We start from the raw sequence: 27352 nt of genomic DNA on the forward strand, positions 1-27352 counted from the left end.
GAGGCAGGCAGGCTGCACACTGGCCCAGGGCAGTGTCAGAGGACCCTGGGGAACACAGGGAGGGAGGAAGCATCCCAGATCCCACCCACGGACCCTGGCGTCTCCCTGCTCAGGACCCTCTTACATGGAGGGAGCAGGGAACAGGGATGTGGGACTCCTGTTCACAGGGGCCCAGGGGCCTCTGGATATGGCGGCCAGGACCCTTACGGTCACGCGTCACGCTGATGGCCCCGCCACCCCAGGGCTGAGCGCAGAGAAGGGGAGACAGCGCTCAGCCCTCACCCAGGACACACCCAGCGCCTGGGAGGACCCTGGTGGGTCCCGTGGAGCAAGCAGTGCTGAGGGGGCCTTGAGGAGCTGGGCCTGAGCCTGGGGGGGCAGGGGGGTGCGTTCAGGGCTCCGGGGGAGGGTCTCAGAGGCCGCGTGAGAAAGGCGGGAGGTGTGACGTGGGCGGACTGAAAGGCACAACAAGATACTCACTATGGTGCGGTCGATAGTGTGCAGGTAGTAGGAGACCGGCTTCCCTGTCCACGACACCGAGCCCTTCAGGGGCGACAGCTCCACCACGCGCATGATGGTGCCGATGTCTGTGGGAGCCACAGGTGAGGCCCGGGCCCACGTCTGCCCGCAGCCCCTCCATGCCGACCTCACCTACCCAAGGGCAGGTGTGGGGAGAGAAGCCTGAGCTGCATGTCCTCCCTCTTCTCCCACACGGAGTCAGGCCACAGCGGCCCACAGAGGCCGTCCCAGGGAGATGAACCATTCAACAGCACCTGGTCTGGGGCCCTCCAACCTCAGAAAAACAGCCACAAACCCAGCTAGGTGGAATGGAAAAGGAGGGGGACAAGATCTGGAAGCAACTTAGATCGTGGCTGCAAGAACAGCCAGCACCCAGCAACACAGGCACCTCCCAGGGGGGTGCTCCTCAGGGAAGCCCCTCAGAGGAGGCTGTGCTGCCCAGCATGGCTGGGAGCCGACAGAGCACGCAGCACAGCGAGGCAGGCAGGGGCACAGGAGGGGCCAGCTCCTTCCCACTGTGAGCCTGTCCCTGTCCACAAGAGTCCCGTAAACCCTTCACGTCTCCCCTCAAAGCCAGGGTCTCCCCCAGGAGTGATGCTGCCTCCAGGGCACACAGTGCTCTCTAGGGACGTGTGTGGTTGTCACGACCAGGGGTGCTCCTGGCAGCGAGTGGGCGGATGCCAGGGACACGGCTCAGCACCCTGCAGTGCCCAGGACAGCCCCACCCCAGAGAAGGATCCAGCCCCAATTTCCACAGGGCCAAGGGGGAGGAACCTAGGAATAGCGCATGTCGGACGGTTAAAATTACCCGTGTGAGTCATGAACAACGCTGAGAGTTTCTTACCACTCAAGTTTCTACTGTTTATTCTGAAGTTCAGAGGTGCAAAGGGTTTCGAGGACACGATTCTGCCACCTGAAACACAGACACTGCTTACTGCCACACAGGGGAGAGGAAACAGAAGCGCAGACAGCACTCAAGGTGACAGAGAAGGAGCGACAACACGGAACACACACACGCTGGGCTCCGAGTCCTGTCCACCTGCCTACACCTTCCAAGGCTAAGCCTATCCTATAGGTAACTTTTTTTTTTTGTGACAGAGCCTCTCGGCTCACTGCAGCCTCTGCCTCCCTGGTTCAAGCGATTCTCCTGCCTCAGACTCCTGAGTAGCTGGGATTACAGGTGCCCACCACCACACCTGGCTAATTTTTGCATTCTTAGTAGAGAACAGGCTTCATTCACCCTGCTGGCCAGGCTGGTCTGGAGCTCCTGGCCTCAGGTGATCCACCTGCCTCGGCCTCCCAAAGTGCTGGGATTACAGGCGTGACTCACCATGCCCAACCTCCTACAAATAACGTTTCTTAAAAAATGTTCGGCCGGGCGCGGTGGCTCAAGCCTGTAATCCCAGCACTTTGGGAGGCCGAGACGGGCGGATCACGAGGTCAGGAGATCGAGACCATCCTGGCTAACATGGTGAAACCCCGTCTCTACTAAAAAAAACACAAAAAACCAGCCAGGCAAGGTGGCGGGCGCCTGTAGTCCCAGCTACTCGGGAGGCTGAGGCAGGAGAATGGCATAAACCTGGGAGGCAGAGCTTGCAGTGAGCTGAGATCCGGCCACTGCACTCCAGCCTGGGCGACAGAGTAAGACTCCGTCTCAAAAAAAAAAAAAAAAGTTCTCGGTGGGGTGTGGTGGCTCATGCCTGTAACCCCAGCACTTTGAGAGGCCAAGGCAGGTGGACCACCTGAGGCCAGGAGCTCCAGACCAGCCTGGCCAACAGGGTAAAACCCTGTCTCTACTAAAAAAAAATACAAAAATTAGCCAGGTGTGGTAGTGCATGCCTGTAATCCCAGCTAATCGGGAGGCTGAGCCAGAAGAATTGCTTGAACTTGGGAGGCGGAGGTTGCAGTGAGCCAAGATACAGCTACTATACTCCTTGCCTGAATGATAGAGCGAGACTCAACCCCCCTACAGCCCCCAAAAAAGAAAAAAAGTTCTCAAGTCCTCACAAAATTGAAGCAGCCCAGACCCTGAGCCAGGGCATCCCTGCGTGAAATGGGCTCTGCACAGGAACCTCCCAAAAGAGGAGCAACTCAGCCCAGTGGGGGACGCGGCTGCGGAAGAGCCCTGAGCAGCCACTGCTGCAAGATGCACCAGGAAAGGAGCTTGCGCTGTCCAGCATGATTCCCGGGATTTCCTGTTAAATGAGGAAGGCAAGGCCAGCCATCGTGTGTAAGGCAGTTTCTTCAAAACCCACTTCGCTGGCCGGGTGCGGTGGCTCACGCCTGTAATCCCAGCACTTTGGGAGGCCAAGGCGGGCAGATCACGAGGTTAGGAGATCAAGACCATCCTGGCTAACACGGTGAAACCCCGTCTCTACTAAAAATACAAAAAAATGCCGGGCGCGGTGGCTCAAGCCTGTAATCCCAGCACTTTGGGAGGCTGAGATGGGCGGATCACGAGGTCAGGAGATCAAGACCATCCTGGCTAATACAGTGAAACCCCGTCTCTACTAAAAAATACAAAAAACTAGCCGGGCGTGGTGGCAGGCGCATGTAGTCCCAGCTACTCAGGAGGCTGAGGCAGGAGAATGGCGTAAACCCGGGAGGCGGAGCTTGCAGTGAGCTGAGATCCGGCCACTGCACTCCAGCTTGGGTGACAGAGCAAGACTCCGTCTCAAAAAAAAAAAAAAAAATACAAAAACAAAATACAAAACAATTAGCCGGGCGTGGTGGCAGACGCCTGTAGTCCCAGCTACTCGGGAGGCTGAGGCAGGAGAATGGCGTCAACCCGGGAGGCGGAGCTTGCAGTGAGCCGAGATTGCGCCACTGCACTCCAGCCTGGACGACAGAGCAAGACTCCGTCTCAAAAACAAAAGAAAGTAAAAGTCAAAATGGATCCATTTAAACACACGCACACCCTGCCATCCCAGCTCTCCTCCCCCGGATGCCGCGCCAGCCCAGGCCTGGCATTCTACACACCACTCCCCTCAGGAGGAGCAGGAAGGGCGGTTCTGGGGCCAGGCTGGGCACACGGGTTAGGCCAGTACCCCTATGAGAGGACCTCAAACATGAGCAGGGCCATGTCTAATGGCTGCAGAGCTAGGTTGACAGATGCTCACGGGACCATCTGTCCCGTGATGGTCCCACGTCTGGGACCATCAGGGTCCCTAGAATCAGTGCTGCTGGCCACTCCCTTCAAAACAGGGAGGGACTGGACAGGAGACGCCACTGCAGTACCCTGACAAAGCCACCACGTCTGAGCATGCAGAGAAAGCTAGTGAGAAACAGCCAGAAGAGGCGTTCTAGCAGGTACGGGGACCACGGAGGGGGTGACAGGAGTTGCCTGCAGCCACTGCTGCCCTCCTGCGTGCGGCTGCAGAGTGCGGGGAGGCCCGGAGTGCTGCTGAGGTGTGGGGGTGACTGGGCAGGGAAGCATGGTGTCCTCATGTGGTTCTAAGATAATTCAGAAACACCATTGCCACACACACAGAAACACACACACACAGGTATCAAATAAACTTGCAAGGCACACAGATGCACAGAGACACGCAGGCATACATGCACACACAGAAACAAACAAGCAAACACATACATAGACAGGGAGGCACACGGGCACGCACACACAGGCATGCACACAGGCACAGACATGCAGACACAGGCACGCACACAGAGACACGCAAGCAGACACGCAGGCACACGGGCACACACACAAGAGATACAGGCATGCAGAGACACAGACACACACACACAGACACATGCACACAAGCACCCTCCAAACCCCCATGGTTGTGGGGAGTTGGTGCTGAAGGCAGCTGCAGACCCTCTGGGTTTTGTTTGAGAGGCCTGAAGAGCCCACCGCAGTTCTCGCCTAGCCTCTGTAGGCCTCCCTAGAAAGGACAGGGGGGAAGCGGTCGGGGGGGGGGGGGGGTGCCTCCAGAGCACCTGTCTCCGAGTCTAGCAGTGGCTTTGGAAGCCACATCCACCAGTACACAGATGAGGTGGTGCTTGCTGCAAGGCTTGGTGGAGAGCCTAGGAAGGCAGGCAGCATAATCCCCTCAAGGAAGACCCCAAACCTGCCCTGCGTCCTGCTGGAGGGCTGGCGGGGGTTGGGGGACAATGGCACGGTCAGTCTCCATGTTTAGGGGAAGGGGCACTCCACAGGCTGTGATCTGGGTCCCACCCTCCACTGCAGGACTGGAATTGATGTGATGGGTTGAGTTATCCGCTCCTGAAACTATGCCAGGGCTTGGGGTTCAGAAAACAGCATCAAGGGCCCTGCATGGGCCTGGTGACCTTTCTCTGGAGGGAGAAAACAAAACAGCTGAGAGCCCCGCTCCTGCTCATTCTGGACGCCGCGTTCCATGTGTTCAGGTCAAAAACAAAGGGGACTCTCGCCCCTGGGTGATCAGCTGCAGGCTCAACGCAAGAAGGTTCCAGGGCCAGGCGTGGCGGTCACGCCTGTAATCCCAAAATGTTGGGAGGCCAAGGCAGACAGATCACCAGAGGTCTGGAGTTCAAGACCAACCTGGCCAACATGGTGAAACCCCGTCTCTACTAAGAGTACAAAAATTAGCCGGACATGGTGGCATGTGCCTGTAATCCCAGCTACTTGGGAGGCTGAGGCAGGAGAATGGCTTGAACCTAGAAGGCAGAGGTTGTGGTGAGCTGAGATCACACCACTGCACTCTAGCCTGGGGGACAGAGCAAGACTCTATCTCAAAAAAATAAGTAAAATAAAATAAAAACAAAAATTAGCTGGGCATGGTGGCATAGACCTGTAGTCCCAGCTACTCGGGAGACTGAGGCAGAAGAATCGCTTGAACCCGGGAGGCGGAGGTTGCAGTGAGCAGAGATTGTGCCACCGCACTCCAGCCTGGGAGACAGAGCAAGCCTGTCTCAATAAAAAAAGAAAAAAAAGCACGAAGGAAGACCGCCTGGCTCCTAGGGGATTAAGGACCCCAAGTCTGAGCTGCCTTCTGCAGGACAACTTGCGGGGACCTCCCGGCCGCCCTTCCTCAATCACGTCACACCAGCACAGACCGGCGAGGAGGGCGCCTTACCTTCCTTCATGTTTGCAAACCGCTCCTTCAGCTGGTGATCCACCTCAGGACCAAAGGCAAAATTATTCACAAATATAACACTGCAAAACAATACTCCAGTTCAGTGCCATGAAGGCTCGTCTCACGGGCACAGCCACCCGGCAGAGCCAACAACCGCTGCTGTCGGTGCCAGGCCCTGCCCACACCCGCCCGCCACCTCCAGGGCCAAGCCCACACAGCCACACGCACACCGTGGGTTTCAGGTGCAGGGAAAAGGCAACTGTGGCCTCTTCTGAGTGGAGCCAAAAACAGAGGGGGCAGGCTTCGTGGCCAAGTCCCTTATCGTGAATCTTGGAGTCCAGTGATCTGGGAAGGTTCACAAGCAGCCCACACAGTGCAGGAGGAGCAGCCGTGAAGGACCCACAGGCCGAGGGAAGAAGGCAGGTGGCCACAAACAAGCCCAGCACGAGGCTGGACTGCCACAGGGGCACCAAGCAGAGGCCCCCGCTCAACCGCCACACAGACCGCAGACAACAGGCCCCAGGTGAGGCGCCCTTGGCAGCATTTCAGACACCCTGGCAAGGAGCGGGAAACCGAAGGCTCCCATGCAGGCCCCGCACAGCTTTCCCAGGCCACCATCCTCAAATGAGGGTCCTGGGGCCGCCTGTGTTCCCCACTCAGGACTGCACTTAGGGAGGCTAGACGTGAGGCTGGCCGAGCTCAGGTGGCCAAGGCGGCTGAGCGGCATGAGCCAGAAAGACCTGGGTAACTGGGTGTTCAGAGAAGCAAGCTCCATGATGCCACCTCCAAAACCACCGCCATCATGGGTGAGACACAGGAAAGGGAAAACAGGCTGAGGCCAGAGTGCAAGGCCCCACGGTCAGTGGGCAACCTGTGGGAGGAGCCCCTCCTGGTCAAGATCTGTACGCTGTGCCCAGAGCCAGAGGAGGCTGAGCCCAGGGCTGGGGCCACCCAACAAGGCAGCGAGGCTGGCAGCTCCTAGAGAGGAACTGCGAGAGTCTGCGCCTAGCCCAGATGTCAACGGGATGCCAGGAAATCTCTCGGCTTCTTTTTTTTTTTTTGAGATGGAGTCTTGCTCTGTCGCCCAGGATGGAGTGCAGTGGCCGGATGCGAGCTCCGCCTCCCGGGTTTACACGATTCTCCTGCCTCAGCCTCCCAAGTAGCTGGGACTACAGGCGCCCGCCACCTCGCCTGGCTAGTTTTTTGTATTTTTTTTTTTTTTTAGTAAAGACAGGGTTTCGCCATGTTAGCCAGGATGGTCTCGATCTCCTGACCCCGTGATCCGCCCGTCTTGGCCTCCCAAAGTGCTGGGATTACAGGCTTGAGCCACCGCGCCCGGCCTCTCGGCTTCTTAAGAGTTTGTTAGAAGACAGCAATCACAGCCTGACCGCTGCAGGTCCCCCTGTGCTCCCACCACCACCCCATGGTATGGGGATACCACAGGGTCAACACGATTCCCTCCCGATGGCAGAACACCCGCCAGTGGGCACAGTGCCCCAACCCAAATAGAAGTTCACACAGAAGAGCAAACCTAGGAATCTTTTGGGAAAAGAAACCCCCATTTTCTACTTGTACCCCAAACCCTGTCCATGGGGGACACTTAACCATAAGCCATGAGCACACCCGAGAGGAAGAAAAGCACAGGGAAGACAGCAAGAGCAAGGGGCAGGGAGGACAAGGGGTGTGGGGAGGACAAGGGGCATGGGGAAGAAGAGGAATGCAGAGAAGGACGGGTGCGGGGAAGATGAGAGGTGCGGCGAGGACGAGGGACGCAGGGAGGACGAGGGACGCAGGGAGAACGAGGGACATGGAGAGGACGAGAAATGCAGGGAGAATGAGGAATGCAGGGAGGACAAGGTGCATGGGGAGGACGAGGAATGTGGGGAAGACGAGGAATGCAGGGAGGACAAGGGACGCGAGGACAAGGAATGCTGGGAGGACGAGGGGAGCAGGGAGGACAGCGGGACTGGGGGAGCAGGGCCCAGCCGGCTGCTGACCCCACCTCGCCGGCTGCTCTCACAAGAGCCTCGGGCCCCCAGGGTCCCTGGCAGACGCTGGAGCACCGTGGCCACACCCTGGCAGTGGAGAGCACAGGGGCCCAGCCCAGCCACACAGAGCCAGGAGCCACCAGGACAAACAAGTGGCGGTGGGGATGGACCTGGACAGCGCCCTGAGCTCCTGGGCCTGGGTGCGAGGCGGCACGGAGGGGGCAAGCCCAGGCAATGCCGAGATGGCTTGGCACCAGGAGGGGCCGCTCCCTCGAGCAGCCCTCATTGTGCACACTGTGTGGGTGCCAGCCACTCCAGGAGGGATGCACGGAGACAGGAAGACCCCCAGACCAAGCCTGAGCGGGGAGGAGCCCAGGAACCCAGGCGAGAGGGGCCCACAATGTCCCAAAGTCAAGGGGATAGTGCAGCAGGAACAGGCTCACTGCCAGCAGGGTCTGCAGGGGCTGACAGGGGCTCTACTGGGCACGTCTGCTGGGCAGGTCCCCTCTGCGCGCCCTCAGAGGGAGACCCAGGGTGAGGGAAAGGCGCCCTTCCTGTCCCCATCGGCCTCTTTCCTGACACAGCCAGCGCAGGAGTGAGGGGCCATTCCCGGACCCCAGTGCCATGGCCACCGCCCGCCCGTGAGCGTACACCCCACATGCCCCGCACGCCCCATGCCGGCCATACCTCGTGTTGGCGATTCGCTCCCTCCACTCTTCTGAGAGGAAATCGCCTCTCTCCAACTGAAAAGAGAAAACAGGCATAAGTGGGGACCCCCAGCCTCCCTGGCAGCCCCAGCCTGCCCAGCCCCTGTGAAGAAAGAATGAAATGAGCACAGCTCCGCTTGCAGGGAAGGAGCAGGAGGAGGCCCAGGCCCCACCGGCTGCAGCCCTGGGAGCTGCAGGCAGAAGGGCAGGTGAGAGGGATGCACAGAGAACAGGCAGGACCTCCTGAGAAGCCGGGACAGGTCCTCGTGCTCCAGCATCCACTTGGGGAGGCCAGGCCCAGCCAAGGGGACCACAGCCACACCAACACACACCTGCCAGCCATGCTGCAGTGTCCTAGAAATCTAAGCTCAAAATCAGGGGCTGCAGCCACTCCCAGGACCAGAAGTAGCCAGCAGGGGCGTCCCGACGCAGGGCCTGCAGTCCCCACCATGCTGGGCTCCAGGCAGGGCCTGAGGGAGGCGGCGGGACGCTGGGGGGCACCCTCCACGGCAGGCAGCGACCCTTGGCCAGACCGGGAAAGCCTAGCGCCGAGCTCTGACCCTCCCTCCCTCACCAACTGCAAGAAACACGCACACAGCGAAGCTGAGCCGCCAGTCCCTGGGGGTGTCCGCCCCTGTGCGCTGCAGAGCTAAGAGCAGCGCTGTCCCCCAGCTCCACGCCACGCTCACAGCAAGGCCAGCTGCAGCCCGACGCCCGTCCACCTCTAGACCTCAAGACCAAGCACCGTCCAGGAGGAAACACCTCTTATTAACCTAGCTGCCCAAGGCAGTAGCATCTGGATAACTGAGACCCTGCCTTTCAAACCCTTCAAAACCACCACCTCCATTCCCAGAGAAAGAAACACACCCACGCAAAAGCCCGACACAAATGCCTCCAAAAGCCAGCACGACTCACCACAGCCAAAAGGTAGAAGCAGACAAGTGTCCATCAGATGAAAGATCAACACAGCACAGCGAGGCCGTGCGCACACAAGCAGGACCCCGCCAGGAACAGGAGCCAGGCTCCAACCCAGGCCACAGCGCAGATGCACCTTGAGGACGTCATGCTCAGTGAGAGACGCCGCCAGACACAAATGGCCACGCAGTGTGTGATCCCATTTCTGTGAAATGTCCGGGACAGGTCCATCCACAGACAGGAAGGGGATCCATGCTGGGAGCTGGAGTCGTTGGGGGTCAGGGTACCTGAGTCACGGTCGAAGAAGCCCACACCTGCACCCCAAGGGCCGAGGGAGGACCCGCAACACTCCTTTCATAGCAGCCGCAGGCCCAGTGCCCACAGAGTGTTTCTCAGGATGGGGAGGGAGTCCCTGAGCAGAGAAGGTCCCACAAGCAAGCCGCTGCCCCAAGCAACAGGGTGGCCCACCCACCCAGCCCAAGAGAGACAGGGACACCCCGCCCCGGCCCAGAGGACAGGGCCACCCGTCCACCCAGATGCAGGTCCAGAGGGCAGGGCCGCCCGCCCTGGCCAGAAGCAGCTATATATCCTCTGCTCTCCAAGGCCAGGGGAAGTTCCCAGGAGGGGAGAAGATGGGATGGGAGGTGCGCAGGCAGGCCATCCTGAGCCTCTGCAGGTGCTGGGCTGCCCCCCACACCCATCTCCTCCCTCTCCACACCTGACAGACCCTGTGAACATCCCTCATTCCCCATGGACAAGCCACCCAGGAAATGACTCAAATCCCAAGTCCTGAGCAGCACTCAGCAGACCCGGGCTGGCATCGCAGGCCTGGGGCTGGGAACCCACCCTGGGGTCCCCCGCGCTCCATGACAGGGCAGGCTCTGGGGCCAAAGCTGTTCCTGCGAACACCATGGTTTATGCGCAACCCTGCTTCCCTCTGGAGTCTGGAATCCCGGCCCCATAGGAACCGGGGGTCTGGGTCTCTGGGAGCCTCCCTGGTGACACTGCTTCAGGCAGGAGGACTTGGGATTCTCCCAAGCAGAGCACGGGCAAAGCCACGGAGAGCTTCTCCGAGGGTTTCCTCCAACATCAGAACAGTAAGCTCCCATCAGAAAGGGCAAGGGACAGTCGGGCAGAAGCCTCTGACCACCCTCCGCAGCAGAGCTGGCTGGAAACAGGACAGATGCCCGAGGTGGAGGCTGGTATTGACACCTGCCTTCCCCACCACCAGGTTCTTTCCGACACGTGTTACCAAAGCCCTGAGGAATGCCGTCCTTTCCCCCAAATCATGCTCCCGGACACATCCCAGGAGCCACCGGACTGACCGTGAGTGCCTAAACCCGCACGGAATTCAGACCACGAACGCAGCTCCACCGGCCTGACCGTGAGTGCCTAAACCTGCACGGAATTCAGACCACGAACGCAGCTCCACACCGGGAGCGCCTGCGCCGCAGGAGACACCACGCTGCTCGGCCGTGTTGCGGACCCAGGCCCTAGAAGCAGGGTGCTGACCCTGACGCGGACGAGATGAGGCAGAAGGGGGAGCAGTGCTGGGGCAGCCCCCACACCTGACAGCCACCCTCTCCTGAGCAAGGCTCAGCCCAGCCAGACCACGCGGAGGAAGGCACCAAGGCGCCTTCCTGGCCATCGCTGGAAACCACGGCGAGGGCTTCCATTCTCTGTGCTGAGATCTGTGTGGCTCTCCTGCCACAGCCAGGAACCCACGTGGGAACTTCCGGCCAGAGTGCAAGTGGACCCAGGGCCCAGGACACCACACAGCTTCCACTGTGGGCAGGGTGTTCGGGAACAATCACCACAAGAAAGGGAAGGAGAGCTGGGCCCCCAGCCCTGGGTGCGCAAGTCCTGGTCAAACACAGCAGAACAGAAGCCGAGGGAGTACCACCCCGAGACCAAACCAGACAGGTGCGGCCGCAAGGAAGCACTGCAGACCACAGCTCCTAACACGGCAGAAAACACCTCAGCGGCCCATCAGCCAGTAGAATCCCGCTTCGGATAAACAGGATCGCACGCCGGCCAAGGGGGACACATTCAACACTGGAAACCCATCACAGCAACAGGGTGAGGAATGGAAACCACAGCACTGCACTGACACCAGAAGCAGCACCGAAAAAACGCGTGCCGCACACTCAGGACTGCGGGCTCGTCCTCCACCCGAGGGACAGCATCCGCACAAGCCCGCCGCTAACACCGTGCTCCATGGCCAGGTGCTCAGCTGCCCACCAAGAGCAAGGCAGGGAAGGGTAACCGTCTTGCCCCCATGACTCACATCGCATGGGAAATGCCCGCGCCGGCCAGTACAAGAGGATGGGAAAAGGAGAGGAAACAGACAGGGACTGCGAAGGCAAAGGCGAAGCTCCACGTCTGTGGGCGACACAAGTGTCAATGCAGAAAACCCCAAGGAGGCCGAGTGCAGTGGCTCACACCTGTCATCCTAGCACTTTGGGAGGCAGAGGCCATCGGATCATGAGGTCAGGAAATTGAGGCCAGCCTGACCAACATGGTGTAACCCTGTCCCTACTAAAAATACAAAAATTAGCTGGGCGTGGTGGTGGGCGCCCGTCATCCCTGCTACTCGGGAGGCTGAGGCGGGAGAATCGCTTGAACCCAGGAGGCGGAGGTTGCAGTGAGCTGAGCTCGTGCCACTGCACTCCAGCCTGGGCAACAGAGCGAGGCTCTGATCTCAAAAAAAAAAGAAAAAAGAAAACCACAAGGAATCGATAAGAACTCCAGGAACTCATGTTGCAGCAAGGCCTCAGGAGGTGAGGGGAAGAAAAAGCATCAATGACCTCCCCAGATGTTCACAGCACCAGGTGCTGGCCAGGACATGGGGCAACAGAAACTCCTGTTCAGCGCTGGAGGCAACGTGGATGGTGCAGACTCACCGCGAGGCAGTCTGGCAGTTTTTCCAGACGATCCAGCAATCGTGCTGCCTGGTGTCTACCCACAGGAGTGGAGCTCCTGCACCCACATAGAAACCTGCACACGGACCTTTACTAAAGCTGTGCTCATAACTGCCAAACTGTGGACACAGCCGAGATGGCCTCAGCAGGCGAGTGGGTGAATTAACTGTGGCACATCCAGGCAATGGACTACTATTCAGCAATAAAAAGAAATGGGCTGTCAAGCCTCAAAAAGCCACGGGGGCAGCCGGGCACCCTCACGCCTGTAATCCCAGCACTTTAGCAGGTCAAGGCAGGAGGATCGCTTGAACACAGCAGTTTACGCCAACCTGGCCAACACTGTGAAACCCCGTTGCTACAATTTGTGCGTGTGTGTGTGAGACAAAGTCTTGCTCTATCGCCCAGGCTTGAGTGCAGGGGTGCGATCTCAGCTCACTGTAGCCTCCGCCCCCTGGGTTCAAGTGATTCTCCTGCCTCAGCCCTTCAAGTAGCTGGGATTACAGGTGCGTACCACCACGCCCTGCCAGGTTTTGTATTTTTAGCAGAGATGGGGTTTCACCATGTTGGCCAGGCTGGTCTTGAACTCCTGACTGAACTCAGGCGATCCACCCGCCTCAGTCTCCCAACGTGCTGGGATTATAGGCGTGAGCCACTGTGCCTTGCTCAAATTATTTTTTTAATTAGCCAGGTGTGGTGGTGCACGCCTGCAGTCCCAGCTACTCAGGAGGCTGAGGTGGGAGGATCACTTGAGCCCAGGAGTTCACGGCTGCAATGAGCTATGATTGCACCACCGCACTCCAGCCTGGAGAACAGAGCAACACCCTGCCTCTAAAAAACAACAACAAAAGTTTCCAGCCAGCAGCTCCCTCCCTGAGGATGCAAAGAAGAACACTGCCTGACTCAGGTGTCCCTGCCACTGCAGCCCACGTCAGGCCTCGCAGGGGAAGATGGCCATGCCTGGACCATGCATCTGTGTCACCACTCAGGTTCACCTGCTCAGACCACCACAGCCAGGACACCCAGGGCAGAACCAGCCGGCAAGGGATCAGGGCCCACCACCCTGACTCTGGCCTTCACCTGTGCTGTGGGATAGCGTGGAGAGGTCTGAGCTGGGGGCCAGGGATGCATGCTAGGTAGGATGCACGCCCACTCGTGGCAATGCCAGGAATGCCGAGGCCTCACAGCGATCTGAGGAAGGACCCGACTGACAGGCCCACAGAGGGCGCCCCGGCAGGGAGCTCCAGACAGACGGGCGGGCAGACAGCCCCAGCCTGTCTGCCCACCCTGCTGAGGAGAGAGTGAGGGGCAGGCACCGCCTAGGAGGGGACTGGAACTGTACGCCACGTGTGTCCCTCATTGGTCCCTCTGAACTGTGAGAGTTGACTGACAACAGGACCCCTGAACATCTTGTTTCTGTTGCTTCTCAAACGTGCAGATTCCACCCAGGAACTGTGTTGCCGCAGGCACCTGGGATCACAAGTTGGCCTTGCCATGTTCCGTCCTGAGCTGCTCTGCTGGGCAGCTTAGCGACTCCTGAGCCATCGTCCTCCCAAGGTGGTGACCTGGCGACCGCCCTAACCAGCACTCCGTCCGCCTTGTCAGGGAGGCCTCTCAGGACTCAAGGGGCTGTGGGCTCTGTACTCCAGGGGCTCCAAGTCTAGAACAGGAAGCACCCACCTTCCTGCACCCCAGACCCCAAGCCACCCTCCAATCTACATCACAGGAGCAGCTGCGCTAGCACCGAGCCCACACCCCACGGGGGTGGGAAGGAGTCCGGGGAGGATGCAGGAGCGGCAGCTGTGGCCCAGTAATCACCCGACCTGGGTCAGGAAAACCGTCCTTCCTGCTCCCTAAAGAGCATCCCCTTCCCACGCCCACTCCCATCCCACTGCCACTCAGCCGTCGAGGGGAGCGCACACCCCACAGGGACAGCCACACGCGGCGCCATCCACACGCGGCGCCAGCCACACGCGGCGCCAGCCACACGCAGTGCCATCCAGACGCAGCACCACCCACAGGGTACATGGGAGGAGCACCTCAGACCGCATCACGACAGGGCGGGAGAGAACAGTGCCCACCCCGAGGTTGCCGGCTTGTCATGAAGAACACGGCGCTGAGGACCAGGAACCCGTCCTAACAAGGCTCTACCCGGTGAGGGATGACACCCCACGGACGCTGCAGCCGGCCCAGAACCCAGCCTGTCCCATGGGCCTCTGTTCCGTGGAGCCCTGAGCCCATTCCCTGAACTGCCTCTGTGCTCCGCACGCTGCCGAGGGACAGAAGCCATGTCACAGAGGACAGGATGGGCAGTGCCAACAGAGGCACCTGCTGCGGGCTCAGAGGCCACGCCCAGGCAGCCCTACGAGAACCAGAGGGGACTCCAGGGGGCATGCCATGTGCCAAAAGCCATGTGCCAACATTGGCAAGAAAGGAGGGGCTAAGAGGAGGGTGGGAGCGGGGATGGGGCCGGCGATGGGAGCCAGGGCGGAGCGATGGCACTCACTGTGTATTCTGCATGCTTTTTTCCATACCATTTCATCCACTTCCTGAACTCGCGGTCCATGGTCTGGAAGGAAAGAAACCAAACGCCCATTACAAACTCTCAGAGCAGCGGGGCCTCGATGCGCCCGCCTGGGCAGGCCACTCAAAACACCCCACTTCTCAGAGGGCTGTGCCATGAGGTGGAGCTGAGCACCTCCCGCCTCGCTTGTGGCACGTGCTGTGAAACAAGCTCAGAGACGCCCCCGCAGTGCTTGGGCAGGCCTGGAGGGCCGGCCTGTGATAGGCCATGAGGGCATGCGGGCACCCTATTCACAGGCACACCCTGCAGGCAGCTAAGACGTCTTGGGCCTGGAAAGAACGCCGCCCAGACTCGCAAGTCCCACAGCAGGGGGGTGGAGGCACCCAGGGCATCACTTTCTCTGATGGTCCCCTGCCTCCAACACACCCCGGCCTCCAGACCTACTCACCTCTGCATACTTGGCCGGGATGTCTGCTTTCTCGACGCCATAGTGATGTTTGCAGTTGGTGGCAGCGGCGACCTGGAGCACGACCTGGCCCACACCTGTGATCAGAGAGATCCATCAGATACCACACAGCGCTCAGATGCCACCCGGGAGGCCATGCCAGCCTCGGAGACAGAGGCCACAAGGATGCAGCCATGAAGACCCACAGGGGAGGCCACAAGTCTTCACACATATCCGATGCTCCAAGGTCACTCAGGGTGAGACCAGGCCCCCAGTGGAGCCCCCACGAGGGGACGATCATCACAACGTGTCATCCATGGACATCACTTGGTGGCCTGCGAAACCAGAATTCATTTTGAGTCTAAAGGCCCTATGTGGTGTTCACTGTTCAGACAGGGCTGCCCGAGACTTGGCAGGTCTGGAAAGGCTCCCGTCCACCTCAAATTATCCCCGCACCACCACCACACAGACACGCAGCAACCTGGCTGATGAAATCTCACGGCACCCCAGGAAGGCTCATGAGCGGGACTGGACTGAGACTCAATGTGGGGTGGGAGAGGCAGGAAGGAGCCCCTGCAGTCAGGACGGTCTCCCGGCCGCCGCAGTTTCACAGCGTCAGCACACAACCCAGCAACCCCCAGCTCTAAGGGAGAAGGAGGGAACGGGGGCTGCAGATGTGCCAGCGCCAGGAGGGCGGAGGCAGCAGCACACACTGGGGGTGTCAAGCCGCCTCTGCTCCCGTTAGGCATCTCTGCGCTCCAGGGAATGAACCACAGCGCAACCACAGCAGGCACAGACCGCCACCACCACACCAGCGGGAAGAGAAGCACACAGGGACAGGGGCCCAGAGCCGGGCCAGCAAGTGCTAGGCCGTCACCTAAAACATATGAGCCTTTTTAATTTTTTGTTTTTGAGACAGGGTCTGATTCTGTCGCCTAGGCTGGACTGTAAGTGGTGAGATCCTGGCTCACTGCAGCCTCAATCTCTTGGGCTCAAGCAATCCTCCCACCTCAGCCTCCCAAAACACTGGGATTACAGGCAGAAGCCACTGATCCCAGCCAGATATGCCTTTTTTTTTTGAGACGGAGTCTCACTCTGTCACCCAGGCCGGAGTACAGTGATGTGATCTCAGCTCACCACAACCTCCACCTCCAAAGTTCAAGCAATTCTCCTGCCTCAGCCTCCCGAGTAGCTGGGATTACAGGCATGCGCCACCACACCCAGCTAATTTTTGTACTTTTAGTAGAGAAGAGGTTTCACCATGTTGGCCAGGCTGGTCTTGAACTCCTGACCTCAGGAGCTCAGCTCCGCCTGCCTTGACCTCCCATAGTGCTGGGATTACAGGCGTGAGCCACCACACCCAGCCAATATACATTCTTTTTATTGCATTTTTAAAATTTGGAAATAAATTTAAGTAAGTAAACAGAGATGGGGTCTTGCTATGCTGACCAGCCTGGTCTTGAACTCCTGGCCTCAAGCAATCTCCCATCTCAGCCTTCCAAGCGCTAAGATGACAGGTGTGAGCCGCCACACCCGGTCTGTGCAAAGTCCTCTTGGTCCCTGCCCTCGGGGCCCCTCCCCCATGTCAAAGCCAGGACTGTGGAGTGGGCAGATGTGGGGCTCGCACGGCTGCAGGCACGAGGTTCACACAGCCATCGAGGTCCACGAAGCCCACAGACAGTGTAGACGCTGTGGGGACAGTGTAGACGCTGTGGGGACAGTGTAGACGCTGTGGAGACGGGGCCTCCGCCGTCTGACCCTTGTCGGCCGGTGGCCCCGTCAGCCCTGCCTGGATGGGGTGGTCCCATCAGGAACGAGTCAGGCTGATGAGGTTGTTCCTGAGCTGACCGCTCCTCTATGCCTCGGCCAGGCCACGCCGGGGCTGAAGAGCCAGGCCACGCCGGGGCTGAAGAGCCAGGCCATGCCGGGGCTCAAGACAGGGCCGGGAACCTACACCTGGGGCCTGGTCTCAAGGGGCCCTGACCGTGGTTGAGAGGTGACGACACCTCACAAGCAGAGCCTGTCGCCTGTCAGACTCTGAGTGCAGGGAGAGGCTGAAAGAATGCCAGCAGGTGGGAGGTGGTCTGTGGGGACTCACCGAGGCCACCCTGAGCCCCAACCTGGGAGGGGCAGGGCGTGGCCCAGATGCAGGGGTACTGAGGGAGGCTGGGGGTGCAGGGAAGGCGAGAGGGCCTCCACGAGCGCAGGGACCTGGGGTTTTCCTCTGCATGGGACCTTTCCAGCCTCTGCAAAGGGAGCAGATGTGCCCAGGGAAGGACCGCAGTAGGCTGTAGTGTGGGTGGGGACTGGGCTGGGGCCCATGCTAGCGAGTGGCAGCTTCTGGGGGTGAGCGACAGAGGGGCACAGGTCTAGCTCCCCAGCTGGTGGGAGGCAGGGGAGAAGCAGAGTCTCTGGGCACCTGGAAGGATGGGCCTGGTCTGGGAACAACTGGGTTTCTGCGATTTCTCCCCTCTGGGTAGAGCCCCGGGCTCCGGGGAAGGTCAGGGCTGGGGAAGGAAGGGACCCACAGCGGGACAGAAGGGCCAGGAAAAGGAAGCGCCGTCCACGCCAACATCGCGAGTCCTGTTCAACTCTTCTCCAAGCAGGTGTGGGTCAGGCACAGAGTGTGTGGCCTGGAAGTGCACCGCAGCTGGGCGTGGCGGACGACACTCACCGCTCCCCAAGTCCACAAACAGGTCGTCGTCGGTCATCTTGATCTCGTCAATCATCTGGGCCACCAGGTCGAAGGAGGTCTCCCCGTACACCTCAGGGGAGAAGGGCTCGTAGTTGTTGAGCTTCTCGGGGTCAGTCACCGAGTGGTTGTAGACCTGCTGCAGGATGTGGCGCAGGAGCCCGGTGGACGGCCGCGTGTTCAGCTTCATGGGCTGCGTGGTGCCCTTCCACTGCGGACGGAGGGTGGCCTGGCCACGTCACATAAACTGTACGGCTACAGGCTGCCCAGCCCCTCCGCCCCTGAGACCTAGGCCCTTTCCCAGCAGAAGCAGGGAGCTGGCTGCAGGGCCTCTCGTCCCTCTGTGGGGTGGCCGCCAGGTTCCCAGGTCGGTTTCCAACCCAGCCCCATTTCCTACAAGCAACAAAACAGCATCCCCAGAGACAGGCCCCATCTCAGAGGGGTCCCAGGAGGCTCCTCCTCCCACCACAGGCCTCTCTCCTCACCGGCAAGACCGCCGAGACCACCATCCCTCCTCTGGGCCGAGGCAGCAGGGCGGGGGTGCTGGCACCAAGGGACCCCCATCAGGTGCCCCGAACCCCGTGAAAGCCTTGAGACTACCACACCTCATCTGACTCAACCACCTGGAACCCCACCTCCCTTCCCACCGCCTGCAGCAGGCTGAGCTGGTCCCCTCTGGCCCCGGCCAGCTCAGTTCTCAGGGGCCTCAGAGCTGCATGCACGCGGTGAAGGGAAGCCAGGGCAGGGTGGCAGGCCCATGGGGTGGCGCAGCCCAGCCCCACTCAGGAGGGCTGAGTGAGCCCATGCCGCCCCCAGCAGGACTCCCTCCACAGCAAGACCTTCAAGAAAGAGCTTCCCTGCCCTCACGCACCAGGGGCCCCCGGCGCCTTCTAGAACATGGGAAGCAGCACGGTCCCCTCCCTGCTACACCCCAGCTCGCTGTGTCCCCCGTCCTTTGTGAGGAAAGCCTCACGAGACACGGCAGGACCGGGGTGCCCAAGCGTGCAGCCCAGGCCAGCATCCAGCCTGATGAAGGCAGGCGGTGTGGGGGAGGTACAAGGGGACAGCCGGTATTCACACAGCCGGGGAGGACAGGGACCCACCTCTGCTGGGGCCGCGGCCACAAACCCAGGGTTGCAGAGACATGTGCAGACACCACAACCCTCAGGGCCCTGCCTCAGCACACAAACCACGGACGGCTCTGCGTTGACACATGGCCACAGCACGCAGTTGGCAGGGCCCACGAGGACACAGCCCAGCCGCAGCAGCCCCCACACTACTCATCCACAGACCACGGTCCCCCCATGCTGCACATTCCAATCCCTGGGGGCTCTAAGGGGAGCCCTGTGCCACAAGGTGGTGACGTAAGGGGTCTGGGAGCCCAGCACTACTACTGACCGCCTGGGCAGGGGCAAGCCACCTACCAGCTGGTGGATGCTATCGATGGCGCGGTTGTACTTGTCGCAGAGCCTCTGCATGCTCTCGAAGCTGAAAAAGGCAAGGGAAGGCCCTGGTCACACGGGCCAGAGCGAGCCGCATGCATAGGAGGGGACAGCACACGGACAGGGCAGGCTCCAAGGTGTGGTCTCTGCCTGGACAGCCACTAGCCAGCTGGCCAAGACCCCTCTGGTAGAAGCCTCACTTTCCACCCTGATGGAGATTTCAGGTTTGACGCACAGGCGAGGAGGCCGTCCGAGAGTCCGGTGCAGGAAAGTGTGGACCTGCCCAGGTTCCCCACACAAAGCCGAGGTCCAGGTGTGCTGGAGGCGTGAGGAGAGAAAGAGGGCTCGAGGGGGACTGAGGCCGGACCAACAGCAGGGACCCCTGGGGCAGGCCAAGAGGGTCTTCCTTGCCCTGGCTGGGGACAGCCACCATCGCCAGAGGTAGGTGAATGGCTGGGGTCCCAGGGATCACTGGGCCTCTGACTGGGCAGGTGCAGGAGGAGGGAGCACTGCAGAAAGGAGGGTGCCCCACCCACGCCCGCACTGCTCTGTGCATGTGTCCTTCAAAAGCTCCGACTCACTCACACGTCAGCAGTGTGTCACATCAGACATGGCACAGCAGGGTCCACCATGAGACTCAGTCCTCTGGCAGCACCTCTGTCCCGCTCAGCCCTAGCCGCAGGGCAATCCTTCATTACCTAAGTGCCTGCGCCCAACAGCATCCAGGGCAGGGCCAACCGGGCAGCAGGGGGCACCTGTGCGCCAGGGAGCGCCCACTGTCTGTGGGGCATGTGAGCCACAAGAAACACAGGCCACGCCCAGGCCCAGGCTCAGAGGGGCTTCCAGGGTGGGGGCAGGCCTGCTGCAGGGTCTGCCTGGCCTCGTCTGTCCAGTCTCGACCTGGGATAACTTGCTCATCTTCCAAGCCTGTTGGACCCGCTGGCAAAATGTGGACGAGCGCGTCTGTCCCAGCACTTCAGAAGGTGTCCAGAGCAGACCAAGAGACGGGAGGAGGAGGGGCCACCTGTCACACACAGTGGCTCTCACCGGGGACCCCAGGAACATGGCGAGGCAAGCCACAGGAGACAGGGACCCTGCTCGGCACCCTGCAGTGCCCAGGACAGTCCCGCCAGAGAACAATCCAGTCCCCAGCACCAAGGGGACCTGCACCTGTGCGGGGGGCGGGGCGCAGCTGGGACTTTCCTCCACCTCCTTCCTCCGCCGCCTCCACGTGCACGCAGGCAGCTTCCTCCCAAGAGCAACCCCAAGAGCCTGGCAGATGCTCCGAGACGTGGCTGCGCAATCAGACCCCTGCTCCCGCCCCATCCCCAGCCTCATGCTCTTCCTGCCTCGCTCTGGCAGCCCTGAGTTCACCTGGGCAGTGTGTGCCCGAGGTTCACACTTTCCCTTCCTCATAGGAAAACCTGTGCTCCAAAGGCCAGGTTCACGCTTTCCTTAAGCAGCAGCTGCAGGGGATAAAGCAAGAGCACTTAAGAACAAAAGCCAGCTGACAGCCCCGGGAGCACGGCCACACAGAACCTGGATCATCCGGAGGACGAAGGACACACGGGCGGAGGTAGCCCAGGTGGTGTGAAGGGCCAGCAGGCACCGTGTGGGCCTCGGTCCATGAGCAGCATCTGGCCAGGGCCGGATGATCCAACAGAGCCAGCCTGCTGCCTCCCGCCTTTCCCACAGCTCCGGGGAGCAGTGCTGGCCCTTCCTGTGTTTTCTTCTACACACCGCCTTCAACCCTGATAACCAGACCCTCCCAAAATCATCTCTGCACACTCCCGGGAAGAGACCCCTCCCTGGCAGGATGTGCAAGTGCAGGTGCTCAGAGGAGCTGGGCTGTCCTTGGCCTGAAGCCCTGACGGCTTGGTCCCTCAGGTGGTCCTCCCAGCTCCAACGATTACCCCCTGCCCAGCCTGTCCCTGACGTCCTTCCAGCCTTGGCCAAGACCATCCCACGCGAAGGGGAAGGATGCCACACACCCACGTGCAGCGGCGCCGTGAGCACAGCGTCTGACACGCTCGCTGCTCAGAGCCAAGGCAGACGCTGGCCATACACAAGTGAGGCGCCATAAGCGCCCCAGGTTAATATGAAACGGCTCAGCCCAACAACACCTGCCCACCTGAGAGGCCTCCGGATCCTAATAAAGCTCCTGATCACTGGGAGCTTCTAGGTGACGGGAGCATCTTTTGTTGTAAGGTCCTGGGTGGGGTAAAGCCCAAGCTGCAGTAAGAAGCTTAGAGAGAGATGGAGGTAATCATCAAGCAAGTCTCCAAGAAGCCTCCGTGAAAACCCGAAAGCACAGGGTGCAAAGAGCTTTGGGGTGAGTGCACCCCAACTCCACGGAGACATAGCTCTGTGCAGGGCCCTGCAGGCCCCTCCCTGTGGACCCTGCCATGCGGCTGTTTATCTGCACGCTGCATCACACCCTTTATACTAAACCAGGGAAGGGCCCAGCACACCATCACGCCTGATGAGGGGTGGCGAGAGGCCCGGACTTGCGGGGCAGGTGGTGTGAAATCCACGGCAGCGGGTCGGCATGGAGGACCCTGCCAGCAACGCACTTGTCTGCTTGTGGGGTACCAGGGTGCTGACCAGGGAATGGGCAGGGCTTGAGGGAGGGACACAGGATCTCAAGGCTTACTGAGGCTGAGACCTCTGACCACAGACAAAGGAGCCCCCCCCACACGCCAGCGAGGCCGGAGAGCCAGGTAAAGTGCAGCCATGTGCTCAGCCTGGGAGGACGCCAGGGCCCTCTAGGCTTGACTCTCTGTGGAGAGGGGCTCACCTAAGCTCACAACAGCATAGCCCTTGACGGAGGACTACTCTGTTGATTTCAGACTCCCCAGAGCTGAAAAAGGCGTGAGCCTGGAATGTCTTCATTCTCAAAGAAAAACAAAACACTTCCAAGCAAGCATTCCAGAGACAGCCCTGCCCCTCTCCACCCACAAGACCCTCCTCCAAGACCCAGAAGCTGCCAGGGCAACACTGCTAACAGCCACAGGGCTGGAGACAGAGGAACTAACTAAACCCAACCGAGACCTAAGCAGAGCTGCCAAGGAGCCTAAGGTCGCCCAGGCCCTCCCAGCAGCCTCAGGCAGCAACTCGGACTTCTGGCCGTCAGCCGCCCGCTATAAAAAGAGCCATCACTAGCGCAGGCTGACTCCGCACATGCCAATCCCACTTTCCACAGCCGGAGTTTCCAATTCTGTCCAGCCTCTGACAGCCTTTGCCAAGAGTTGACAAACATTTCCTACCAAAATAACTTTATGGTGGCCACGGCCAACTCTAAAAGGAAATTTCAGATCAGCCTGCACCATCTAAGAAGAGCTAATTATAGGATGCGTCCTCCTGTCCTCCCCAAGAGCCAAGTCTGTCCTCAGAGCGGAATGGCTGGGCAGGACTCTGCTTACCTTTTGGTGTCATAGTCAATTAAAACGTAATTCTCCATAGCGAGCTTGAGATCCGGGATTTCTTCACAGACCCATCTGAAACACAGCAGCAGAAACGATCAGGAGGGGTTTGGTTTTTTTGGTTCTGTTTTTTGTCTTTTTGTTTGTTTGTTCGTTTTTGAGACAGAGTCTTGCTCTGTCGCCCAGGCTGGAGTGCACTATTGTGATTTTGGTTCACAGCAACCTCCACCTCCCGGGTTCAAGTGATTCTCCTGCCTCAGCCTCCCGAGTAGCTGGAATTACAGGCACCCGCCACCACGCCCGGCTAATTTTTGTATTTTTAGTAGAGATGGGGTTAGGCCATGTTGGCCAGGCTGGTCTCGAACTCCTGATCTGAAGCGATCTGCCCACCTCAGCCTCCCACAGCGCTGGGATTACAGGCGTGAAAATCTTGAGCATTACCAGCATGTTCTTAAACACTGGATCCTCTCCAACAGAAAACAGACATCCCTACCACTCCACTCAGAGTGGAGAGAGAAGGGAGGCGTGACTTCAAAACTAAGGCTACGATGTGCACCACAAAGCTGTTACTGAAGTACACTGATTTTACATGGCTACCAGGCCACATACCGGTGGCTCTGGGGAGCTAAGTGAACGCACCTGCTACAGGGCTGGTCTAGGGACCCACTGGCCACATCAGAGCTCAAAAAGCAACCGATCGACTAGAAACTAAAGTCAACTGGTGCCAGGCGTGGTGGCTCACACCTGTAATCCCAGCACTTTGGGAGGCCGAGGTGGGCAGATCACGAGGTCAGGAGTTTGAGACCAGCCTGACCAACATGAAGAAACTCCATCTCTACTAAATATACAAAATTAGCCAGGCATGGTGTTACATGCCTATAATCCCAGCTACTCAGGAGGCTGAGGCAAGAGAATCGCTCGAACCTGGGAGGTGGAGGTTGCAGTGAGCCGAGATCGCGCCACTGCACTCCAGCCTGGGCACCAAAAGCGAAAACTCCATCTCAAAAATAAATAAATAAATAAAATAAAGCCAACTGGAATTTGAAGAATTAACTAATCTCAAAATACAGCAGAGCTTCATCAACAAACACTGCCAGGAAAAATGAGGCTGAGGGGGCCACAGATGAAGAGACGGAAACAAACCAGCCCATTAAAACTCTTTGACCTCACTTGGATCCTGATACCATATTGAACACGATCATGAAGGCCGGGCGCAGTGGCTCTCGCCTGTCATCCCAGCACTGTGGGAGGCTGAAGCGGGTAGATCACCTGTGGTCAGGAGTTCACGAGCAGCCTGGCCAACATGGTGAAACCCCACCTGTACTAAAAATACAAAATTAGCCAGGTGTGGTGGCACATGCCTGTAGTCCCAGCTACTTGGGAGGCTGAGGCAGGAGAGCTGCTTGAACCCAGGAGGCAGAGGTTGCAGTGAGCTGAGATCATGCCCTTGCACTCCAGCCTGGGCAACAGAGCGAGACTCCGTCTCAAAAAAAAAAAGACCCAATCATGAAAGGGGCATCATCCCTGCAGAACTTAGACAGTAAGAGGAGAATCAGGGATACTAAGAAAATGGAGCCAGGTGTGGTAGTTCATGCCTGTAGTCCCTGGTATTTGGGAGGCTGGGGCAGGAGAATCACTTCAACCTGGGAGGTTGAAGCTGCAGTGAGCCAAGATGGTGCCACTTCACTCCAGCTTGGGTGACAGAGCGAGACTGTCTCCACAATAAAAACAAAAGAAAATGGTATACCAACAAATCCAACAGCCTCAATGAAATCAACATCCCCCGAGGGACACAAATGACCAAAACCGACACAGAAGAAACAACAGCTCCGCAGCTCTACACCTGTCAGAGTTAGCTTCCTAGAGACGGCTCCAGGCCTTGACGGCTTCACTGGTGAATTCCATTAAACACTGACAAGACACAACACTAAACCTACAGAAACTTTTTCAGTTTTTATGCAGCCAGCATCACCCTGACACCAAAACCATAGAGACACAAAGGGCTGGAAAGAAAGGACAAGAAAGGAAACAGCCGACCAACATCCCCTACCAACACACCCCACAATCCCTTAAAACGTGAGGGAACTGCACAGTGGCACCTCACAACCACGCGCAGCACCTCCCGGGGAGGAAAAGCTGCTTCACTCTAAAATTAGTCACTGCAATTCACCAAAGGAACCAGGACAGAGATCTGAGCAGCCCCACGTGGGCAGGGGGAAAAGCACGCAGGACGGCATTCGGTGCCATCAGGACAGTACCCACAAGAGGCCAGAAATGGAAGAGCACGCCTTCCACTTGAAAACGGCAAGGGATCAGTCACCGAGCCACTGTGACAGCAGCAGGCCCACCTTCCCCAGCCGCCTGGCCTGCGGGTCTGCAGGAGGGAACAGGGAGGGATGGGGGTTTGGCCTCTGCTCCCCACTCCTCTCGACCTGCTAAGTCCAGCTGGCAGCTTTCCGGAACTCCGAGAGCAGCTTCATCGCCCCCAACCCACACCAAGTCCCTACCCAGCCACAGACTCCAACCAGCTGGCCAGGACCCAACCTCAGGTTCAGGTGCCCCCGAGACCCCTCCACACTGAGAGACACAGCATCCTGTCAGAAGGGCTGCAGTACCTGCCCTCTGCGATTATTGGTGCCTCTCGTCACCCCTCCCCAGCCTGGTCAACACCCTGCACACCTGGACGACACCGGCAGGGGACCCCACGACGCAGATCACGAAAAGCCCCAGGCACTGAGCGAGGCCCCCGAGATCGACGCGAGCAAGGCCGTCTGCAGTTACTTCTCATCACATCGTCCAGGAGGTCCTGGCCAGAGCAACTTGGCAAGAAAAACACTCAAGCAGCAAGCAGCCTGAAAGGAGCAGCCGTATGGCGTTCACTCAGTCCCGTGGTTCTGCGCCACAGAGCACGCTAAGGGATACGTGTGGACGCCACCAGAGCTCAGCACAGGCAAGGCCGGCAGACAAAAGGGAGCAGTCTTTACACATACTGGCAGCAAAGGATTGTCAAAATGCCACATAAAAAAGCACCAAAGGCCGAGCGCAGTGGCTCACATCTGTAACCCCAGTGCTTTGGGAGGCTGAGGCGGGTGGATCACGAGGTCAGGAGTTCGAGACCAGCCTGATCAACATGGTGAAACGCCATCTCTACTAAAAATACAAAAATTTGCCAGACATGGTGGTGGGTGCCTGTAATCCCAGCTACTCGGAAGACTGAGGAAGAAGAATTGCTTGAACCTGGAAGACGGAGGTTGCAGTGAGCCGAGATCATACCACCGTACTCCAGCCTGGGTCAGAAAGCGAGACTCCGCCTCGAAAAAAAAAAAAGCACTGGGCTGGGCGCAGTGGCTCAAGCCTGTAATCCCAGCACTTTGGGAGGCCGAGACGGGCGGATCATGAGGTCAGGAGTTCGAGACCATCCTGGCTAACACGGTGAAACCCCGCCTCTACTAAAAAATACAAAAAGCTAGCCGGGCGAGGTGGCGGGCGCCTGTAGTCCCAGCTACTCGGGAGGCTGAGGCAGGAGAATGGCATAAACCTGGGAGGCGGAGCTTGCAGTGAGCTGAGATCCGGCCACTGCACTCCAGCCAGGGTGACAGAGCGAGACTCCGTCTCAAAAAAAAAAAAAAAAAAAAAAGCACTGAAACAGGAATACCTGGGAGTGACATCGTTTAAACACCCCTTTCCCCAAACTGAACTGCAGGCTCAAACCAATTTCCAGAAAAAGCCGACTTGGCTTTTCTGGAGAAATGGAGAGGCTGATTCTCAAGTGGACATCCGAACGAGGAGGGCCTGGGACGGCCAAACCATCCTGAAACAACAGCCCTCCCTGCACTTCGGGAGGCCGCGGGGGCTGGATCACTTGAGGCCAGGAGTTTGAGACCGGCCTGGTCAACATGGCAAAATCCCATCTCTACTAAAAACACAAAAATTAGCTGGGCATGGTTGCAAGCACCTGTAATCCCTGCTACTTGGGAGGCTGAGGCAGGAGAATTGCTTGCACCCAGGAGGTGGAGGCTGCAGTGAGCTGAGATGGCGCCACTGTACTCCAGCCTGAACAGCAGAGCTAGACTCTGACCCAAAACACCACCACCACTGTGGGAGGACATGCTCGGGGCGCTGGCCGTATGGGACTGGATGGTGTTTGCCGTGTCAGAACGCCATCAATGTTTCTGGGGAAGTGAGACAGAAAAGGTCTGTGCAGCGTCACACCGTGAGAACCCTGGTCACGTGCTGGGGACGCACAGCAGAAAGCAGCCTGTCCAGGGGGTTTGAGTTTCGAGGCCTCTGCCTACACCACGGATGCCCAGGTGTTGGTGCGCACCCCTGTGCCTGGACCCCTGCTCCCTACAACACTTAAGCTCCAGATGCACTCCCCAGAAAACACACAAGGTTCAAACAAGACAGTCAGCTCCGAGCCCTACAGGAGGAGAGCATGCAGCCAGACAGGCACCCTCACCGTCACCACCTGAGATCCGGGGACCTGGGGTCTCCTCAGCAAGGCACCCTCACCGTCACCGCCTGAGATCCGGGGGCCCGGGGTCTCCCCGGCGAGGCACCCTCACCGTCACCGCCTGAGATCCGGGGGCCCGGGGTCTCCCCGGCGAGGCACCCTCACCGTCACCGCCTGAGATCCGGGGGCCCGGGGTCTCCCCGGCGAGGCACCCTCACCTTCACCGCCTGAGATCCGGGGGCCCGGGGTCTCCCCGGCGAGGCACCC

The 27352-nt window shown here is 59.2% G+C and overlaps 1 protein-coding gene across 4 annotated transcripts in view; it reads right to left on the reverse strand.

Annotated features, from left to right (window-relative positions):
- The window catches only part of DOT1L (DOT1 like histone lysine methyltransferase), a 76917-nt gene that overhangs the window by 23821 nt on the left and 25744 nt on the right, over positions 1 to 27352 (reverse strand). For all 4 annotated transcript variants that reach the window (XM_023183726.1, XM_023183725.1, XM_023183727.2 and 1 more), the window contains exons 3-11: positions 22633 to 22707; positions 19193 to 19256; positions 17751 to 17979; positions 15080 to 15174; positions 14614 to 14676; positions 8255 to 8310; positions 5580 to 5659; positions 1364 to 1432; positions 481 to 587 (exon numbers count right to left, since the gene is read on the reverse strand). In XM_023183726.1, the coding sequence (XP_023039494.1) occupies positions 481 to 587; positions 1364 to 1432; positions 5580 to 5659; positions 8255 to 8310; positions 14614 to 14676; positions 15080 to 15174; positions 17751 to 17979; positions 19193 to 19256; positions 22633 to 22707 (838 nt within the window). The remainder of the gene's footprint in view (positions 1 to 480; positions 588 to 1363; positions 1433 to 5579; positions 5660 to 8254; positions 8311 to 14613; positions 14677 to 15079; positions 15175 to 17750; positions 17980 to 19192; positions 19257 to 22632; positions 22708 to 27352) is intronic.

Source organism: Piliocolobus tephrosceles, chromosome 21, assembly GCF_002776525.5.
Source record: "Piliocolobus tephrosceles isolate RC106 chromosome 21, ASM277652v3, whole genome shotgun sequence".
NCBI classification, from domain to species: Eukaryota; Metazoa; Chordata; class Mammalia; order Primates; family Cercopithecidae; genus Piliocolobus; species Piliocolobus tephrosceles.